Source organism: Amblyomma americanum, chromosome 3, assembly GCF_052857255.1.
Source record: "Amblyomma americanum isolate KBUSLIRL-KWMA chromosome 3, ASM5285725v1, whole genome shotgun sequence".
Lineage (NCBI taxonomy): Eukaryota > Metazoa > Arthropoda > Arachnida > Ixodida > Ixodidae > Amblyomma > Amblyomma americanum.
Genome location: NC_135499.1, coordinates 83226513 through 83247564, shown reverse-complemented (window position 1 = coordinate 83247564; position 21052 = coordinate 83226513). Strand labels below are relative to the sequence as shown.

At 46.8% G+C, this 21052-nt stretch overlaps 1 protein-coding gene across 1 annotated transcript; it reads left to right on the top strand.

Moving 5' to 3' along the window:
• Positions 1-455: 455 nt before the first annotated feature.
• On the top strand, positions 456-18886 carry LOC144124707 (uncharacterized). Its single transcript, XM_077657550.1, has 5 exons — positions 456-614; positions 5269-5420; positions 14721-14788; positions 17238-17318; positions 18648-18886. The coding sequence occupies exons 1-5, from the start codon at positions 507-509 to the stop codon at positions 18788-18790; spliced, it is 552 nt and encodes a 183-aa protein (XP_077513676.1). The 5' UTR covers positions 456-506; the 3' UTR covers positions 18791-18886.
• Positions 18887-21052: the final 2166 nt, after the last annotated feature.

Sequence of the window (21052 nt, the reverse complement as noted above, 5' to 3'; positions counted from 1 at the left end):
CCCCTTAAAAAAAACACACAGGACTGGTACACACTAACAGCGTCTGACCTCCAGAACACACAGCGAAAACCGTCCAAGTGCCACATTTTTTTGACGTCGAAATGAGGAAAGATTTCACCGTGAATTTAAAATAACTGCTCTCCATAAGCCCGCAACCTATGTCACACTTCAGCGCAATAAATGAAACGGAAGCCCATTTTATAGTGGAGCTAGGCACGTGTATAACAAAACACTACACAGCCTGTTTTCAAAAATGGACCACTCGCAGCAGCGCAAAAGGAATATGAAGAACACTTGCGTCACGTGCAAAAATCTAGCTGCACAGGAAACGCTGTGTACTGTTTTTCTTGCTAATTGGTCGAAATATCGCCCACATGTCGGTACACAGGAAGCACTCTGATTGGTTAGGGTTCTTGCTGTGCGCCTGCCAGAGGTGCTTTAAAAGCGCGACGACAGAGTCAGTAGAGAACGAAATTTCCTTGTACCGGGAATTAGGTGCTGACACAATGGCCGGTAGTTTCATTTTTGCGTACTTGCTTTCCGTTGTATTGTTAGCCAACGTCAGAGGCCAAGTATGCGGCACGGCAGCGAACCAGCCTTGCAACGCTACACAGGTAAGAGGAAGAGCACTGGGCTGTAGGTTGGTGGGCAAGCGAATGCGGTACCTGACCTGCATCTTTAAAGCGAAACGACGAGTTTTATTGCATTTGAAAATGGGGTTGAAGGGCACACGCACGAAATCGCTTCGCGAGATTCGGGCAGTCCACGATGAATCTACTAAATATAGCTTGACCCGGTTCCCCGTACCCAACAATTCCAGACAAAAGCACTTTTGAGTGAGAAACTGTTTATGAACACACTTCTTTCATATAATGAAATACTTCACAATAACAGTCAATATAATCGCAAATATTCGGGTGGTAGTATTGAATTGTTTTTCTATTAACGTTCTTGCTCTCATCAAAAGCGTTCCCCATTTGGTTGTCTATGGCAGTGTTAACTGTTCGATGCGATCGATGGAAACACTTTAAAACAAAGATTTTGCTACATATAAGAAGGATGGACTATTACTTTCAATCTTTTATAGCAGTATTATACAATTTCTCAATTTTCGAAATTTTTGTCCGAGAATGTTGGGCAAGCAAGAGACATTTATTTTCCTCACACTGGAAGTATTAAGATGCCACAAAGCTTTCTGAACTGCAAAAACGAGCTCATACAATAAAGGAGACGAATCTCATCGTTTTTTTTTTCCAACTGCTGGTGTCCTACAAACAACTGCATGGCGAGCTTCGTAAAAACACAGTTGTGCATAGTTTATTCTTCTCCGCCAAACGCAGAGCACAGAGCGCCCTTTAGAAGTTATCTACGAAAAAAAAGCACTGAAATTTTGTTGTCTGTGTTCAGTCTTCCTGGATTCCGCTGTTAACCTTTCTTGTACTTCGGACTGCGACTGCGAAACTTAGGCATTTTGAATAAACTATCCAACAACCAGCTTCATGCGAGCAGAAAGAAAGACCACATGATGAATTTTTTGAGCACAGCCGTCTCCCACAAGCGGCAGAGAAGGCTCTGTTTCAATGGCTCATGATGAACGCAAGAGGTCGAAAGGGTGCATAAACGCGTGATCACGCGTATCACACCGCTGAGACCTGGAGACTGTACAATTCTTACAGTTTCAGTAATGGAATGGAGCGTTCCTAGTATCAGCATTGTAGGCCTGGTTGTTGCTGAAATCGGCCATGTTTGTCCTGAACATTCTTAATTCTACGGTACCAGCCGATATTGCAAAAGTTGACAAATACGGTTATTAAACATTTGACTGAAGGTCGGAGACTGCTCAGTACAGTAGTTTATACAGCGCTATTTTTGAGACAACAATAAATAGACAGAACTGCGCTGGACATCAAGCAATCTTTATTTCCAGGCACTACACTCACGTAGCAACGCCTACTTATGCGTGCAAGAGTAACTGGAATTTTGTTTTATTGGTTTCCTGATTGAGTTGTAACACATCCAAATGTGACAGACTGCACTAGAGAAAACTGAGCACTTTTTGGGTGCATTTACGGCTTTTTACAAATAATTTTCCCTCTTAAATTACCTGCCAAAAAAGTGCTCAGTTTTCTCCTCTTTTTTTCCGTCTTTTTGAAGTAGAAAAACCACAATAATTAATTTATTCGCCTTTATAAAATGGCGGAGCACACTTAAGACTACTTATGTGCTTTGAAGGGTGATGCAACAGTTTTTTAATTGATATGTTTTCCCTTTCTTTCAAATGACAGACCTGCCATTAGCATAGTCATAAGGAAAAGCATACACTTGGTTCACTTTTATTCGGCAAGAAGAATACGTGGTGTAAACAGCTCTTATTTTTAGTGTCAGGAAAATATTTTTACAGATTTCTATGCTTTTCCTTCCTCCTTTTTACCGCTCAGTGCACTATATGTATTGCCGGGACAGGATGCACTTACGCCGGTGCAAGAAATGTTACTTTCGCTATGCACTAAAACTTTCTCCTAGAAGCTACATACAGAAACATTGCCTGTGAAGACTTGGCTTCAGAAAAGGGCATTTTTCTGTCTTCTGCGTACCGCCGCTACTATGATGTTCCTGAAACAATTGAACATTGCTTCATACACTGTAGGGACGCAATTCTGTTCTGGAATGGCTTGCAACTGACCTTAAAAAAGCGAATTTACTTTATTCCTTATACAATACGATACCTCATCGGAGTGCAGTATGTTGATGAGCCTCTTGATATGTTTGTTTATTGGCCTGGACAGGGAGCAGCCGCTCCCAGTGCAGGGAGTCGCGAGGGGACAGAACAAGGTCGGCGCGTTGCGCCCATCGGGGGCTGGCCGGGGCTTTGGGGCCAACGGATTGTGATTCCTTGAACGGCTTGGTTGCACGATGCAGCAGACGGCGTCGAGGTCTCTCACGGTTGAAAGGGCCAAGTTATTTATCCATTTTTTTTGCCACAAAAAACGGATGGGTGCTCAAGGGCGGTCGCGTTTAAAGTTGGCGGCTTGAAACTGAAGCCGACGCACGACGCTTCAACGGCTTCCGCGAGATCCAACGGGTCCACTGGATCTGGCTCTCTCGCCAACTTGCATGTACCTTCAGATATGTACTGTGAATGGATTAAAATAGCCGAGCTCGAAAAGAACAGCTCCGCCCAACTGCCGAAGCTATTGAATTACGTTCACAACGCGCACCTCGCCGCGGAGCCGAATCAGTCTGGCCGGGCCGGCGGCGGCTGGCGCACTCAGCGCGAAATAGAGACATGCTCTAGGTCCCCGCCAGTGCGGTCAGAGTGCGCCGAGGCCGCCGAGCGCGTCGGCGGTCAAGCGCAGTTGGAGTATAGAGGGTCTCGCTTTGGCCGACGTGACGTCGCCGTGCAGCGCGCGCGCGCGTTACGCTCTTAACAGACGCGCCTTAACAGTGCCTGCGCTCAAACGCTACCCAACGTATTCGGTGACGTCATCTATGGTAGCCACTGAAGCCCCCCGCCCACTCACTGAAAAGAAAATTCTGTGACGAGGCTCAGAATCGAACCAGGGTCTTTGGCGTTTCAGGCGGAGACGCTGCCACTCCACCACGACGGCTCGAGTTATAACCACCAATAAAGGCGCATCTAGTGAATGCACTCTTCCGATGCAGAAATCTCCGCTCTTTCGCTACATATCTGCTGGCCTAACAGAGCTAGGCCATCAGCAATTTTTCTTAACTGCCTTTTACCTTGTCTCTCGTCCCTAATAAACGATTTTGCGTTAAGTAGTTTCAAGTTGACTGGAAAATCCGGGAATGTTTCGCCGGGTGAGCGTGCGTAGGCACAAGTACGAACTGCCTTGTACGATCACCGACCATCGTGCCATCATACTTTTTCATCGACCGTGGCGATCATCTGACCAGCCTTAACAGGCCTCTTCAAAGTTTAACTAGCACTTGAAGCGGCCCTTGGAGTTCCTCTGCTATTCGGCGCTTGTATATCGAGGCGCGTCAAAAACAAAACCACGGGGCACGCAAAGCTCATAGACGCGAAGCACCATAAAAAATCGACTCTTTCCTGGGCGCCTGTGGCGCCGCCAAGCATCGGTCTTCTTTGCTTCCAACATTCAGGTTGTCTTGTCTCTTCCTTGTGTGATAAAAGTGCACTATCGGTTTTAAAACAAAACTTCAATATTGAACCGCGCAACCTTCTTTTGACAGCCTCAGAGATTCGCAACTTCATGTAGGAAGGAAATTTCCTCCAAGGTGGCGTCTCTTGTCCTATGACGTCGCCACGCTTGTACTTGCGAGATTGGCCTGTGGTGGCGATACCTGTATTTTGGTTCTTGATATTTTCTACCTTACAAGAGCTTTGCTTTCGGTAAGAGCAGCGTTTTTGTGACCAGGAGCTGGTATTATATCGATACAAGCCAACTTCAATTTCTCCTCAGTGTCCCTTTAAGCCAAAGAGCACTCCCTCTTGGTAGCGTGCTCAGACTTACCTCCAGTATAGCGCTCTGTTACTTTGTCCTTTTGATATGTGTTTCGTGGCGTTACCTAAAAGCTTTGTAAATAATTCACATAAACATAGCATCAGCTCAGCGTAATAAATACCATGCTTAAAAATGAAAAAGACTTTGTGACCCATGAGTTCTGTGCTCTCTTCGCAATTTGAGGGTCCTTGATTCAATTTCCCGCACATTCGAAAAAAAAATTTTTCTTTGTCGATGGCGTCACGAGGCCACGTGGGTTTTCGTACCACTTAACCTGGAGACACGCTGGGCTCTGTTGCTGATAAGGCGCATAAGGCTTTCGCTTTAGAAAGCAACACGTTGTTCGAGGGGTCCTAAGATCTGGGGTGAAAGAAAGTCGCCTGCAATGATCTGCCCGACGCCCTCCTATTAATGCTGTTTGCCTGAAACTTCGAGTTACAACACTGAGTACTGGGGAGGTTGGTAGGTCTGTAGGACCCTTTAATGTAAACTTGTGTGCGTATAGTACCCCAGTTTCCTGCCTACCTCAACCTCTGTTGTTTTGTCGTTTGGCTTGCTTCCACCATGCATGCTTCCATTTATGCTCGGCCTCATTTTGCCAATGTGGCGGCAGCCTTAAAAAAGAGCCATCCTGTTAGGAAACGTATTCTTGCAAACTACAAATGGCGTGAGCGGGGGTGCGAGTGTCTTAAATTCGGCACTTTATGCGACCAGCATCTTAGAAGCGTCCCATTTGAAGCCAGACTGTCTGCCGAAAATGCGCATCTTCCCTCTTCGTCTGCAGATATTCTCTAGCTTCGAGATGAGCTATCTGGCGGAATCTACATCCCAGTCGAGCCAAGGCGTCTGCACCTACCTGGTCCGCGAGAGTGAAGAGATCGTCGACGGCAAGGCGAATTTCTCCCTTCTCACACGCCCTGAGGCCGGAACAGATGTGTAAGCAGTGAGCCTCACTTACTAGACGTCGAAGTTGCCTAAGTAGCGTGAAAATATAGGAACGCAGAGAGGAGTGGAGCGGAGACATTAGTCCTAAGAAAAATGAGGAAATCCCATGTTCGGGTATATTGAAACCATCTCACTTGATGTATTGAGTCCAAAAATGTAAGCAAAAGAACACACCCAGAGCTGGAACAGGTCTGCCACTTTGTACAGTCAGTTCAAGATTAGAATTTTTAAAAATTTTAGGAATGACGTTGAGAACTAGAAAGGCTGGCGCTGCACATACAAATTCAAAAGTTGTGTTGGTACTAAAAGCTGTTTGCTCTGAAAGTTCTCAAGTTTTGTTCTTCAAATAATGTAACATGTGCAGGCCACTGTTATGCACACACACTTTGCTGCAGGACAGCAATGTTAGCAGATGACAGCTAAAAATTAACATTCACACTTAGCCCTTTTTTACCCAAAGCATTTTTTCCGCTTTCTGTGTGGGGTGCCAGTATTTGCAGTAGCGCACTGCTACTGTAGCAATACACTGCATATGTGCTCAGTGGCGGTTTATGTTGGTAGACATCCTTAATAGATGTTTTTGACCAAAACGCATTTGTGGCGTTAGAGCATTACTTTGACAACTTAAGATATTAAACAACCAATGCATTGCAAAACTAGGTCTTTCCACATTAAGTTGGCCACACTCGTTAGCCAGCAGAAAATAGGTGACCACGCTTGGAACTATACAGAAAAATAAGCTACGTTGGATCTGCCCTGCATGGGGTGAAGACGCATGAGTCAAATAACCCACATGTGCTCAGCAGCGCTACGCCAAGGCGTCCCTTGTTACACGAGGCTTCGAGTGATGCAGTGTTCTGTAGAGGTTGCACGTGCACATCGTGCTTAGAGATTTTATGTAAACAAATGGACTTCATAGGTTGTAAGGGCGTAGTTTACATTTTCATGACGGTCTTGTATTAAATGTGCCGCAGAAGAAGCACGTATTAATAATGAAAATTCTGTTCCAGTGTAGCTGTACAACTCTGCGCACATTTTAGAGGTTTATATATAGTTTCGCACGTGCATGAGTTGCTTACTAATTGTTTTCGTAATTGCGCGAGGCAGCAAATATATCCTTGACAATCGAAACTTCCGCACCAATAGCATATACGTGCATTGTAAGAACCGAAATTTGTTACTTTCTAATTAATTTGATTTGACACACATCAGTACTTTGAAATATCGACGCAGAAATCGGCCACGAAAGATCAGCTAGGATCAAATGCACCGTTGTGATTCGATGCCAGCGCCCGGAACGCACGACGAACGCACAACGACCCCGCCGACGATACTTTGTTCAGGCGCTTCGTGAAAGAAGAAATCTCGAAACTAGCCACTCACCGCAATACACCTGCACCTAGTTATCTGCAAACACACATCTTCACACAGACCGGCGCACAGGTGCGGTGAACATTTTACGACGCCAGGCTTAGAAAGACGATATCGCGCACCGCTTAGCGCAGCGCACCATCCTCCTCGGGACAACCGTGTGGCTTTCGAAGCGCAGCTCAGCATCGCCGAGAGTGGATTGGTGTTTCTGAGCTGTTTGGCGAGGTTCAAAACTAGACGAGATCATTCGCGAGATCATTCCAATGCATCGATCGCTCCTCGCCACCACACCAAGTTTGACGAACAAAATATCAAATCCACGGCCATTCGCCGCATTTAAAAACAATCCCAGATGCGTGCGTAACGTCACGACGCGAGGCACGTAGACTTCATTACGCAGGGCCGAACACACCATGCCGAAAGGACATCCGCCGCCACCGACTCTCCCCGCAAAAAAAAGCATAAAATCAGCTAACCTTTTTTCATTAATTTAATCATTACTATATCTTTCATCACACCTTTGCCCATTGATGCTGTGAGGAATAAATATCGCTTAACAGAAAAAAATACGCACACTCTGGCACTCCAGCCTTTGGCAACAAGGACGCCGTACGCCGTTGCTGGTGACCCGAGGCTTCGTAGCAACAACGGGAGCATTGCTAGTGGCCCCACTTTTTAATCCTAAATTTTGACGTCACTTCCGCCACAGTTTCATCAATGCATTGTGAATACGAAGGGCGTCTCCCGAGTTTTCCTTCCTTTATAATCTTAAGGGTATGACGCGATCTCGTTAGTGGGCCCCTGTAGCGGCCTCTTTGCGTAAGACTTCGTTTACATGTTCATTCTGTGCATTCATTGAGTGGCGCCAGCACGGGAATAGACACAAGCGCCTTTAAGACGAAGCACAACGCTGACACTATCAAACAGGTTTTCTTACCTGGGGTTCTTTAACGTGCACTGACCTAGCAGTTGCGCCGGCCTCTAGCATTTCGCCTCTCTCGAAACGCGATCGCCGTGGCAGGAAAAGAGATTTATTTTGCCATAACATAGGAGCCTCATTGCGTCTAAAAGCAGGTGTAATCTGGTGGCCGATGTCCAACCTGGGAAAGAAACTAAAGAAGTACAATCTTCATAGACGGGGCAGCGGGATTCGACCCCGCGGCGGTGCGAACTGATCAGTTCCGCCGAGCGTGCTTCAGACCACTGCGCCATCGACGCAGCTTCACTACTGTCACTCTTTCGCGCTGTTGTTTGGAAGCCGTCGTCTTCATCATCTTTGATCCATGGGCGTGGAAGCGCCATCATGATTTTTTATAAATTGCGACTCTTAAGAAGTCGGTATAAGCTGACTGCTTTCAGCTCAGTGTTTGGAATATAATTAATTAAATATGCCAGTGCAGTTCGTACACTGAAAGATACCGATGCCTACGGCGTGAGGTGCATTCAAGAAAATATATAACGGTGCTGTTGTGTATGTGTGGTTGGGGAAATACTTAAATATGAGAGGTGTGTATTGCATATTAATCGATGGTAATGTGCACGTTGAGAAGTGTTTATGTACTACCTTTGAAAAAAATAAACAGGCTGCGTCGTTTGCTTCCCACTCCTATAATGCAACCCTCACGTCTTCCGCAGATGCCAAAAGGTATTGAGAGGTGAGGCGAAGTGCTCTCTTTACTTTGCGGATTTTCAGAGCTTAGAAGGAGGCATAAGTATTCCTCTATACGAGCGAGAAACACCTGGTTACTTTTGGCAAAGATAGTGCGTAATGTGATCCGGCTCCACCGACCAGCATAAGAAGAAAAATACGCTGAGAGTGTCTCTTAATTTGCAATCTATGAATGTGCGCAATAAATTCTACAATTCTAGAGCATAGGTTATAGGGCCAGGCGGACGCAAACTGTGAGAACAACTACGACCGTGAACATCATGCTTAACCAAAATCGATTAATAAACCCTTTATGCAATGCAGCGAGCATGCTTCTTTATATCTGACGTTTGAACGCAGTCGTATTCCTAGACCCTTCCATTTCCCGCAATTTTCGCAAAGCTCATGTGCTGCAAGGTATTCGCCGCTAAAGCTTGAACTCAAACTGTGTAATTGCGCTGACAAAAGGGCGAGGAATGGCGTAAAATTCTTCCCTGTGTAGCTTCATATCGCATTCCGTATCAGAGAAAAATATAACAACAGATGAAGCAGCTAAGCGTTCCTCTTTCATTGTCGACTTGTGCAACCGTAGAATAAGAGTGTGAGATCATTTGCGCACGGCTCTTTACGATGATGAACTATGACTGGATATCACTTTTCGCCAAACTTTTCACCGCAAATGAAAGCACTGAGCATTGCCTTGCCAACGGGCCGTATGAATATCTTATATTGGAAGTATAATAAGCAAACACGATGTTCGGCCTTCTGCATTAAGGACTGGCTGCTTCGTTATGGGAGAGGAATTTGTCCGAAGGGAAGATAGCTGTAGTGTTAGCAGTGGCGGACAAGGATGGAAACGGTTGATTAAATCGCCTCTCGCTAACTTCGAATCGCCGAAAGTGAAGCTAATATTCACTAAGGTAACTAAGTATCTGCACAATTCTGGTCAGCCCAATAAAAAAAATACAGGCGAAGAAAAGCATTATTGACGAGGAAATTAGTCCTAGCAGCGTTTGCTTTTAGGCTGGTTGGCTCATGACTAAAGACGGAATACTCGGTAGCGCTTTTCCCATCCACATTAATGTGCTGTGCTTTTCGCTACGAAGCAATCCGTCTTTATTAAATTCATCGCTTACGTAAAGTAGATGTCAGAAGTGAGAATGTGAACGATTTCACAAGGGTGCGGACGTAGCTTTTTAATGGTCCTGAATGCTAAATGAGCACAAATACTCTTCACATGTGCGCCTTCATCAGGACAAATAAGGGAGGTATTGAGTGCAGTCTATCCTCCGGCGTTTAGGCCTTGATAAATATTCACCAAGAGAAGGGCTTGCTGCCAAAAGTAATTAAGCTGGAGAATCCAGGTTTAATATGCCTTGTTCCGTGAATATTGACAACGCCCGTTACCGATCACAAAAAAAAATTGCTTTGGCTGATGCAAAATAACTATCAAGTTAGCATGAACTTGAATGTACAGAGTGGCATACTCGCGGGCAGAATTTTTGGTCCGGAGTGTTTAAAAGATTCATTAATGGAAACAAGTACGGGCAAGGAATTCTGGCTGGTATTGTCGGCGAATTCGTCTCGAGCCACACTGTTGACGGGCTGTGCCTCATTCGGTTTCAACATTTCGGAGCCCGCAGCAGTTTTCTTTCTTGGCAATGGACTAGTTCATGAACTTCCCATGACAGGGGTTAGGGCTTGAAGGAACGTTTAGGCTGCTGAAATGGCTTGATATTTCTTCATTCAATTTTTACTGCGATAGCAGCAGTAAGAGACGCACATCACCCAGCAGACACCTCCCCCATGACACCCTAGCTAGGGGGGCATGCGCAATCACCCACTGGTATTCTCGATCCTCCCATCAGTACACAAGCGCACTACCTGACCCCCCCCAGGCAGCTTTGCTGGCTACGAAGTTCCGGCATGTCCGCTGCACCCATCGTTTCATGCTATCGCGTTGGTCCACAGTTCTACGAGGCTGGTGCAGGCAATGAAAATAGCAAAATAAAAGAAGCGTGTCAAAACGATGCAGTGACTCCCATCCGGAGTCGAAATAGGCATCACCACACCATATTACTAACTCTAAATGTAATTGATCCTAGAAAACAAACATCACTCCGCGCAAGACCTACGTGAATTGTTCTTTGATTTCGTTAGCAGACAGTGAAGAAAGAGCAGATATAATCTTCCCCTGCTGCTCCATATTGTTCAGATGACTGGCTGTTTTGGGGATTCCTTTATGCATAGAGACGTATTTTTAGCGAACTCGTGTGTTACTTCGTCGACGTCCTGTGCTGCGTCTGCGCTAAAACATGTCTCCAACGTCTTGTGAGTCGAAACGCTAAAGAGAGCACATGCGCCGCAGCGGGAAAAAGCATTAAGTCTACCCTCGAGAACGTAGAAACGGGCTCTTCTACGTTCCTCTTAATTTGTTTCTAAAAATCGTGGAAGTTTAATTTTCTACGCCGACCATACGTGTCTTCTGAGCCAAAAGTAACCAAGCAGCCCTTACCACTTCTCATGTCGCCAGGATCCTTCTAATTGTCCAAGGGAGGACACCGATGACACAGGTTCACGCCACCAACGTTTTCCTTGCAGCAGACGAAGGCGCTGGCGGCCGTAAAGGCACGGACACACTGGCGGCAAAATGCGCGCGGCACGCCGCTTGCCGCGAAACCTGCCGCGGCGGTGGGTTGATCTGCCGCGCAGTGGATGGGTCAAGGAGCCATTTACGGCGGCTTGCCGCGTGCCGCGGAGCGGGGAGAAAAATGAGAGGTGCCCGGCTTAGTCACGTGGGCATTGTCTGTGTTGCCACCTCTTGGCTCCTAGCAAAGTTACCTTCTAGAGGCACGGCCGGTCTTGAGTATGAGCGCGCGCTTTTCTTACGGCCTTCGCAATGGGGTGTTTCCGCCTCCCGCCGCACCTCGGTGGGGTCGCCACTGCCCCACCGCTCCTAACCGCTCCGCCGCTATGACCGCCGTTCACTCCGATGGAAAACTTACGCTCGCTCCCGGTTCGGCCCGCGACAGTGGTAACCGTCAAGCATTTATATTTTGCCCCTTACGATTTACGCAAAGACCGCGTAGTCAGCCCCTTGGCCATGGGAGAAATCGGATTAACGTTTGCATGCTCTCTCCTTGAGCCCCACTTTGTATGATCGAATGTATGCTTCGATCACAGACGTCAACACGTTATAGACTTATATTTGACTAAGAAGCGAGGCTTTCAGCTTTGATAGTTCGTCTTCCGGCAGGTTCTTTATGAGTGTAAAGAATGATATATATTATGTAATGCTTGGATGGCAAATTTCAAAGAGTAAATGATTCTGCACAGCAAATATATCTACTGAAATTTCAAGTGCAGCTGCTTTAAGTTTGCACAACAGCGGCATTAGCAAAAATTCATGGTGCTACCCAGGAAAACGCGTCACGTCATTCGCGAAAGGAATGGCTATAGACGGAACCCAACCCTGGCTGCAGGAGCAGAGCACGTTGCAAGCACGCGACGTCCAAGATTTCCTCTTGAAAAGGCATTGTGAAGTTTGGCGACGTCTCATGACTGCCCGTCCCACCCCATGACAACACGAAAAATAAGTCACTAGTTTACAGTAACTGCCAGCATGAACAAACTGCCAGCAAAGCAAAATTGGTTAGGAACTATACGCTCTGTCTTATTAAAATCGGTCTTTAGGAGCGAGCAGACATATCTGGGAGGCGATGACTACCAGCTTTGCATTATTCTCCTGCATATCTGTAGCCTCGTCATCGCTTTCGATTAACCTTCTGTGAGCATGAACTTCCCTCACGTCAATTCAGGAAACAAAGTAGCACCAGAAAAAGTTTTCAGAAACTTAAGGGAGCTCCACAATACCTGACAGCAATGCGCGTTATACCAGCTGGCTTAGTTTAAAATGTAAGGAACTAAAAACGAACACTTGCAATGCTTACATGTTAGTAAAAGTCCCTGTATTTAAGAGAATAGAGGGCATTCGGCATTCAAGTGCATAATCTGATGTCTTGTTAGCTTCTACAATGATATTTAAACCGAATATTTTAGGCAGTTTCAGGATGCGCCGCAGGTTGAATATATACATGGACAACAAAAAATGTCGCTCATTATGATAGCTGAAGTCGCTCATTGGACATACATACTTTCTGAAATTGCAATACTCTGTACTCGTCAATATCTATGGCAGCATACGCAGCTTGTACTGGTTGCTTCTGTTACGTTCTGTAACGTTAGTCAGGCCAGATGGCGACAAGGAAGCTTGCGTCCGATTCGAAAATTGTTTATTGGGCTAACTCGTGTCCTCAAACAGAAAACATGCAGTTTGGCGGCGCAGCGATAAAAGAAGTGCTCGGTCAACGAAGGTCAGAATGACGGCCGCTCTCGGCCTTGAAAAATTTAAAGGTGACCAGGAACTTGAAAGATTAGACGCCTAAGGCGCTTACAGAAATTTTGAACATGAAGAGAGACTAGCACGCGGCTACAGTCATTCCAGAGAAATCTGGTGACCTCTTTATGACGACAAAAACGGAAAGGCCGCGTGCCATTGACTTCGAGCAGAGAACAATTTATTACAATGCTTCTTGAGTGAGCATTCTTTTGAGATATCTACACAGGCCTCTCGTTTAAGGAAGTTGTGACGTACATGAGGGTGAAAATAAGTTCATTCAGGACGTGCGAAAAGCGATATCGGCGTAATTGAGTACTATATATACCTCCCAGCAATCTTGCAACTTATTTGACTGTTCCAACGGCTCAAGTATCGTCTCAAGCCACCAGCTACGGCGCTATCGGATTTACGGCTCAAGCGTCGTAGAGAATTTTTTCCGCGATATAATACACTTTTATGGGACGAGCAGTATACTTTTATTCTCTGAGTTTTCATTACCTTCCCCTTAGCATTAACTTAATTGTGATTTAATCACGGACCATAATATATATGAGAGGAAATGATCAGAGTATTTCCTTCTGGATTTAAAACAAGAAATGTTCGGCATAGTTCTGAGGAATGGGAGAGTGATTCCTCATTTTAAGTGTTTTCATCAAGAAAAGTTAGTGACGAAGAATCTGTGCACATGTAGACTTTGTTGCAGATAAGCAGCTTAAGAATCTGCATTTTGTTTTCTTTGATTTCGGTGGTTCGCTCAGCATGAACCAGCGGGCTACAGCGCGAAACCAGGCAAAAGCCACTCGCCGCCGCAGTTGCAGGCGGGAAGCGAGCGGTGGGGTCGTCGCGCCTCTAGCGGCGGCGGGCGGGGTAACTCCCGGAGAAAAATTCGCATTGCTTCCGCGGCGAATGCGAAGGCCGTATGAAAGAGCGCGCGCGCCCCTCTCGAGATCGGCCGCGCCAGAGGGGGCAACTGAGCCGCGCGTGCTCCTCCATGAGCAGTGACCTCGACCGGTTTGGCGTGAAAGGTTTGCGCGGCGGCGCTTTCCCGCGCACTCCTCGCCGCGGTATGGTATACGCAGCCACTATGCTCCATTGCGAACCCTCTCCACAAAGGTAATGGTAACTTGGTTACTTTTGGCAAGGACGGTACCAGACATCGACGATTTTTATTACAGAGCGGAAGCATCCGCTGGGGGCTTCGAATGGCAGCTCAAAGCCTTTTCCGTCGTTCTTCACGTAGCATGGCGCCGCTGTGTTCCTTCAAACCTAACAGTAAAATGTCATGAGCCTTGAAAAAGAGTATTTCTTGCCATTTAATCTCCTCTCGGTGTTCACATCTCAGGGGCTTAAAACCACTTACTGAAAATGTAATTGTCACACGCTGATCAATGCCTCGCTGCTCAAGTTGATTGGCGTCAGTTCTGTATTTGTGCTCATTGCCACATCCGCTACTCTTGTGGAGGGTGGTTCACACAGCGCCACCAGAAACAACCACAATCGCAAAGCTACGAGTGCTCGATATTGGCCTCTAATAATTGGCAATTTGCGGTCGTAGCAGATTTACGAATAAGTTCGATGCGAATAGCAATAAGGTCCCAGGGGTGGCTCACACACTGTGCCGAAAAACCAGATACATAACGTTTCTCGGCGCAGTGCGTCACAACCCACATATAGCTGATAAAGCATTTCTGCCACAATGACCGCATTTTAATGAGGCCAGAAGGAAAAAAAAAACGCGCCAACGCGAAATTTCTATTGGGTGTTTAGGTGGCTTAGGAGGCTCAGTATATATCGAAGCCACACTGAGCGTTTCTGAAGGCCTATTACGTGGGAGAAGGCCTCTGGTGTTAACTTTAACATTTCTTCATTGCAGGACTTCTGTCACAGAGGCTATAACTTTAACGGAGAACCCAGACATTATCACCCTCGTCTTCTCTAACGGTGAGTGCAGAACTGTTTTTTAATTCTCCTCAAGCACTGGGGAAATGTTTGGAAAAGAAGTGGTTCTAAGGAATTTTAGGAACTTTTATGGCTACAACTGCAGTTCAATCGAAACAGTGCAGCATAGGTTGGGTATATAACGTCACACCCATCAGATTTCTTTACATAGCTCGCTGCGTTATCGTTAACTTCAGCTGAACCCTTTTTGTTAGCCTCCTAGTTTCTGCCCCGTAGGTGACTACTGGTAAAATACTCTTGAGGGATACTGGTAAAGTGACATTCATGATCTGAGAGAACCTGCCGTATGCGCTCCACCCCATCTTATTCTTCTAGTTATTTCTCTCTCATTATGCGGATCTGCTGCGGAAGGATAGGGTGAAAGAAACAATAAACAGGCGTTATAAATAACTGAGAGTTATTCTTATCATTGTCAGAAAGTTTCACCCTACCCTTCCGCCCGGAGTCGTGGCTTCCCCCCTCAATGACAATTTTCTTTGGCCGATTTTCTTTTCTCTTTGTTTCATTTATTTTTGGCTTATGCTCAGCATTCCTTCCCATTATTTCTCAGGAACCCTTGGCTTCCTTCCCTCCTCCCTCTTCCTTTCGCGCGCTCTATTAACTAACCCCATGTTTTCTCTGTTTCCTTTATTTCAATTTATTTCCAGTATTTCGTTCCGCCATGCTAACCCATTTCTTATCTGAGTTTTTCAAGTCAGCACAGCCAGTCAAGCCACCTGTCGCAGCTCGACACACAGCCTTTCAAGCCCACGCTCGCTATCTCTCCACGCTCCACACCCTCGGATTGCTTTCTGCTGAGCCGGCCTTTTGTAGCCAGAGCCACACTACGCTAGTCAGAGCCGGGTTTCGTGTGGCCAGCCGGAGCCAGAGCTGCGCATGCGCCGTTCCACTGGTGTTAGCCGCTTCGCCACGCCGGTCTCCATTGCTGCGTCGATGCGTGACATCACGCCTCACTACCGTGCATGCGCCGTTCCCATGGCAACCAGCTGCGCCGTTCCGCTGGTGTTGCACTTGCGCCTGGCTATGGAGCTTAGGGTAACGGAGTGGATTCCAAGAGAATGCAAGCGTAGCAGGGGGTGGCAGAAGGTTAGGTGGGCGGAGGAGATTAGGAAGTTTGCAGGCATAGGGTGGGCGCAGGCGGCAAAGGACAGGATTAATTGGAGAGACATGGGAGAGGGCTTTGCCCTGCAGTGTGTGCAGTCAGGCTGATGATGATGATGATGATGATGATGATGGAGCTTGTCGTATAGAAGCCCTGAGGGCATGCGCATTGTTAGTGTAGTGGGGAGGCAGCGGTGGCTTTTGTAGCGAGAGCTACATTACGGCATTTCGAGCCTTCAGCGTGGCGGCACCACCACGGCGCCGCCACGCTGTCACGTGGTTGGTCACGTGGTGTGGAGCAGCTGCTGCTGCCGGCGGCGTGGCGCGCCGGCGAAACCGAGCTGCCACAGCTGTGCGCATGCGCCGTGTCAAATGAGACGAAGATGAAGAAGGAACGCCCAGAGAAACGCAGCGGCGAAAGACCGACTTTGAAATTCAAATGAGCAAGTTGCACTCGGCCAGCTGTAGCCATCGCGTCACAACAGGTTTAACCAGAGCTAAACCACCGCCAGCCTTTTGGCCTTACGGGGCTGGGATCTAGGGGCTCTCGCATATGTGGCGAGGGCTTCTAATCACCGGGTTTAGCTAAACCGTCGTCGTCGCTCCAGATGACGCGGTTGTTGCGATCTTTCCTCTTTCATTCTTTCCTCTCACATCTTCCAACTCACTTCTGTCTGCACGCAGCAGCGATTGTGGCTCTGCACGAGCCAGTGGGCAGACCCTGGCACTCTCCTTTTCATGCTTCATTCAGTCACAACAACAATAACAACAACATTACTAGTGAGGTGCTCCATTGGTGAAGATGCAGTTGGTGAGCGCGTGTACTGCGCGCGGCATGTACGTCGGCTACGAGAAGCAGGCTTCGGACGACCCCGAAGTCGTTTCTTGGTGTGAAGAGGCCCGTCAGCGTAAGAATGAAGCTCGAAGGGCTAAGCGTGCATACGTAGCTCTCGCTACGCATATCCTGACCTAGCTGAGCTAAGCTACTGCAATTTTTTCTTTTCACAGTTTCGCAGGTCAACCGGTTAATTATTGTTAGCAGCCACCCTTCCCATCCGAACGTCCTACCCACTTCACACCCTTTTCGCCATCACAGGGCCTTCCTCCTCGTAGTGAAAACCCTATTTTAATCTTGTCAACGATAAACGCTTTGCCCAGTCGAAGACAAGTCCTGTTGTTCAAGTGTTGGCAAGCACTCCGAGGCTTTCCCCTCCTTTTTTCACTCTGTGTTTATCAAGAATCAACTTCTCTCTACCATGGACTCTTTTCTTATTGGCTACATCGAAGCTGAGAGCTGGTTTAATCTTGTGGTTCTCTTTCTCGTCCACAGATCCGGACACCACTTATGACGTGGATCTGCCCTACGCCAACTACTCAGCATGTTTCGTAACTCGGTTCGATGCACCTATCGGTAAGAGCCGTGCATTATTTTGCTGCTTCATGGCGCACGCAATTAATTTGATACTGCTTTAATCAGAGGACATTTTCTTCGACACCCAGCGCCAGCGATAGGGTGTGCTATTTCTCTACTCTCGTTCAAGCACTGTTTCAGTTGCGACATGCTTCATCATCAAGTAACCACCGCAGTAATGTTCGCATGGCATGTGCCTGTTAAAAATTCCAAGTAGAATTGTGGCATATTATTTCAAACATCCACTCCAGACAGCTCTTGGCCGATCTTCATTAGTTCTGCAAGAAAGGGCTTCTGAAGATTGAAGTCCTATACAGTTAAATAGCAAAAAGAAGTTCCGCGAACTGCGCGGCTTAGGGCCAAACGAGAGGGCACAAGTGCGATATGCCGGGCTAGTTGTTTCTGCATAACAAGCCAAACAGTGTAAGGAACACGGACAAACACCAGTATGTAGTCAGCGCTCATGTGCGTTTGATTTTCATTTGTCTATGCTCCTCTCTCTGCTTCGTTTGAACGAAAAGCAAGGAGCGATTTCGATCTTAGTCTGCTAGCGAGTACCTTTCGTCGCAAGACGCGTTAGTGTGGTCTGGTGTACTCCTTTGTTTTGGTACATCCCTTGGAGTGGCTTAAGTAATTAGTACTAGCAAGACGTAGTATGAAGTTGTAACATTGCTCGCGAGAAGCCAACTCCTGTCGAAAACGCATCCCTGTGCTTTATTGTTTTTGTTGTGATAGAGCAGCCGTACATGACACTACAGAAAGAAAACTGCAATGCGAAGTTATGATTAATTTCGTCTGCTCGAAAGCGTGCAGCTAGTTGCGACCGTGGGAGTCCTCTCTTTAATCGCTTTTAAAACCGCCTTGTCGAAGCCCTGCTCGTAATGTTTGTCGCGGGTGTATACGCGTATCACTTCAAACATCGCTAAGACCAGGAGGTGCTTGTCCGGTATACGGCTAGAAGACATGCCAAGTAACAGTTGAAACTTTATCCACTCCTATCATGTTTAAACTGCGCGAAGACAGGACAACAAGAAGAGGCATGAACAGGAACACAAAAAGCGCGCACAAGCGGAACACATGTGCCCCTTCTAGTTGTCCTGTCTTCTTCGCGTACTTTTAATATGACTGATCACAAGAACCAACTAGCCGAATTCAGGCCTTACTAGAGTTCATTCCTATGTTGCACTGAACATGACTGTCGGTGGCGTTCTTGTGCTTATTTTTAACTTCGAAAACTCTGACAATACTCGAGCATTTGTATATGCCGTTCTAAGGCCAAGTAGCCTCAAAAATGGCGGAAGGCTACGAAGCACGACTCTTCGCTCGCAGGTTGCCGTCTGTGGGTGTACGAAGGAACAGCAGCGGAAACGGTTGAAGCCTGCAAGGAAGGCCATGTCCAGGTCTGCGGTGAACCCGTTTACAGCACCTACAACGAAACCCTGTGCGGTAGTGGACCAGAGGGATCTGAGTAGGGCTCGGCGCATGCTGTTCACAGCAGCACATGTCCCGTTATTTCTTTCGGCGATTCAAAGTGTGCAAATAAATAGCTGTGGTAATTCAACAGAAAAGACGTCTTAATTTAATGACGGAGAGCGTCGTCGAAAGGCATGTCACGTAACTGCGATCCGCACAAGGACACCGATAAGCACTGGGGGCTAATAAGAACATTCAAATAAACAAAGGCTCATAAATGTTTCCTCTGAGCGAGTTAGGGCGTTAGAAATTCACGAACGGCCTGCCTGGACTACACAGGAATTGACAATGGTCGATCGTGCACGGTGTGAGCAAATACTTTGCTGTGAAAGACCGTACGTGGCGAACAACCCTGAATGCCCTGTACAAAGCCGAAATACGGATCTCTTATTGTTTTACGTAAGACACCGTGCAGAGTCTTAATGGGAGGTGTAAGGTAAAACGCGGATTTCAATAAAAAGCATTTCTGTATATCGGTTACACAAGCTCGAAAAACTCATAAGCGACCTATATTCAATGATTGTTCCTGATTTGCGCAGTAGAAAATCAAGCTTTCTCTCGCGGACGCGGTGCCCGAAGTGTTGCCGCCAGTGCCCAGAAACGCTCTTTTCAACGCGCCGCTCAGGGGTAAAATGCCATATCGTAGCTTTTTTTAACGCGCTAGCATTGCTGGTCGTGGTCAGAAATGCCAGCGATCTGTGCGTGCTTCTTTTTGCGTCACACAAACAGAAAAAATTCCAGAAAAAACTCCACGTGTTGCATTCGAAGCCAGGAATTTCTCATGGTAAGTAAGTACGGAACGTCACAGCCCTCACGTTTTTTGCGTGTGTGTGTATCGCTGGGCTTCGGCATCGCACGCCATTTCGGAAAAGTAACAAAGTACATAGCAATAAGAAAAACCTAAAAAGCAACCAAACCACAAGACAGTACATCTGATGACGTTGTGATCAGCTAGCGACCAGTTGGTTTCATCTAATTAAAATTCGCGCAGCTGTAACAAGGGTTGTACTCTTGAGAGCCACTCCGGAATTTCCGTCGCCTCATTTTGGACGGCGGAAAACAACGACGCGTGCCGTGTTGCTTGATTAATAGAGGTGGACACAGTTTGTGCGCCAAGGCAGCAACAGTGGATGACGTGTGCAAACTCCGCTTCCGTTGACATCATGGAAAGCTACCGCTCGCTCGCTTATAAAATATCGCCCGCGTTGCCCTATGGGCAATTCCTGGGCAATGCTTTGGAGTATTTTAACATCACCACACTCAGTGATGCGGTGTGAACGAGACGGTGGTTCCTGTGGTGGCAGCGGCTCAGCGGTAGTTAAGAGTGAATAAAAGAAAGTGTTTGCAATGGTCAACAAAAGGTGTTTGCATTAGTTAGCCAAGTAGTCGCTAGTGCAGTCGGCTGCTTTCTAGAGTGTTCAAGCCTTGCTCTTGCAGAGCATGACTTGCCATTTATTTTTGTTCTTTCTGTCTCTTCAGGCTTTCAGTTAAGGCTCCTGCAGAGGAGCATTAAAAACGCGAGTGACATAATCCTGCTCTTGCGAGCCATGATTGGCCGGAAAAACAAAACTCAAGCAATAATTAGAACAAATGTACACGTCCCCTCCCAAGACTAATTTCTAGAACTGATTATTCATAAATTTTTCCTTTGGCTGCTGTCTACTAAGTTTGCCCTTGCAGTCGAGTTTATTTGAGCCACTTTCCGTGCACAACCAAGATTGCTAGAGACTTCAAAAACAGAAAAATAAAAGAAAAAGTGACAAGACCCTCGCCTCGCACCGAAGGACAGCCTCGCACCGAAGGAGAAGGTATTTCTGATGCAGCAAAGGCTCGTATTTTAGGATGTTAGCGTCTCAAATAAATTAAACTCGACAGATCTTAGAACTGCTAGTTTTTCTCAATTTGAAATTTTGGGCTAAACCATTCATTTTGATATGCTATCGTTTTGTTACTGAATTGCCAAAATTTTGTGACGAACAAGACTACGTTCGTATAATGATCTAAAGGTTGTATGTCAACAAAGTCTAGTTTTTAGGCAGTATAAACGCCAAGAAAACTGAAGGTGCAGCCCGGCGCGTTGGCTCAGTGGTTACGGCGCTCGGCTGCTGAATCGAAAGACGCGGGTTCGATCCCGGCTGCGGCGGTTGAATCTCGATGGAGGAGAAATTCTAGAGGCCCGTGTGCTGTGCGATGTCAGTGTACGTTAAAGAACCCCATGTGGTCGACATTTCCGGAGCCCTTCACTACGGCGTCTCTCATAG

Excerpts from the sequence above, each read along its gene's own strand:
- LOC144124707 (XM_077657550.1), top strand. The coding sequence starts at position 507 with ATGGCCGGTAGTTTCATTTTTGCGTACTTGCTTTCCGTTGTATTGTTA. Across the intron at positions 615-5,268 it reads AGCCTTGCAACGCTACACAG|ATATTCTCTAGCTTCGAGAT; the intron begins GTAAGAGGAAGA and ends CTTCGTCTGCAG. Across the intron at positions 17,319-18,647 it reads TCGGTTCGATGCACCTATCG|GTTGCCGTCTGTGGGTGTAC; the intron begins GTAAGAGCCGTG and ends CTTCGCTCGCAG.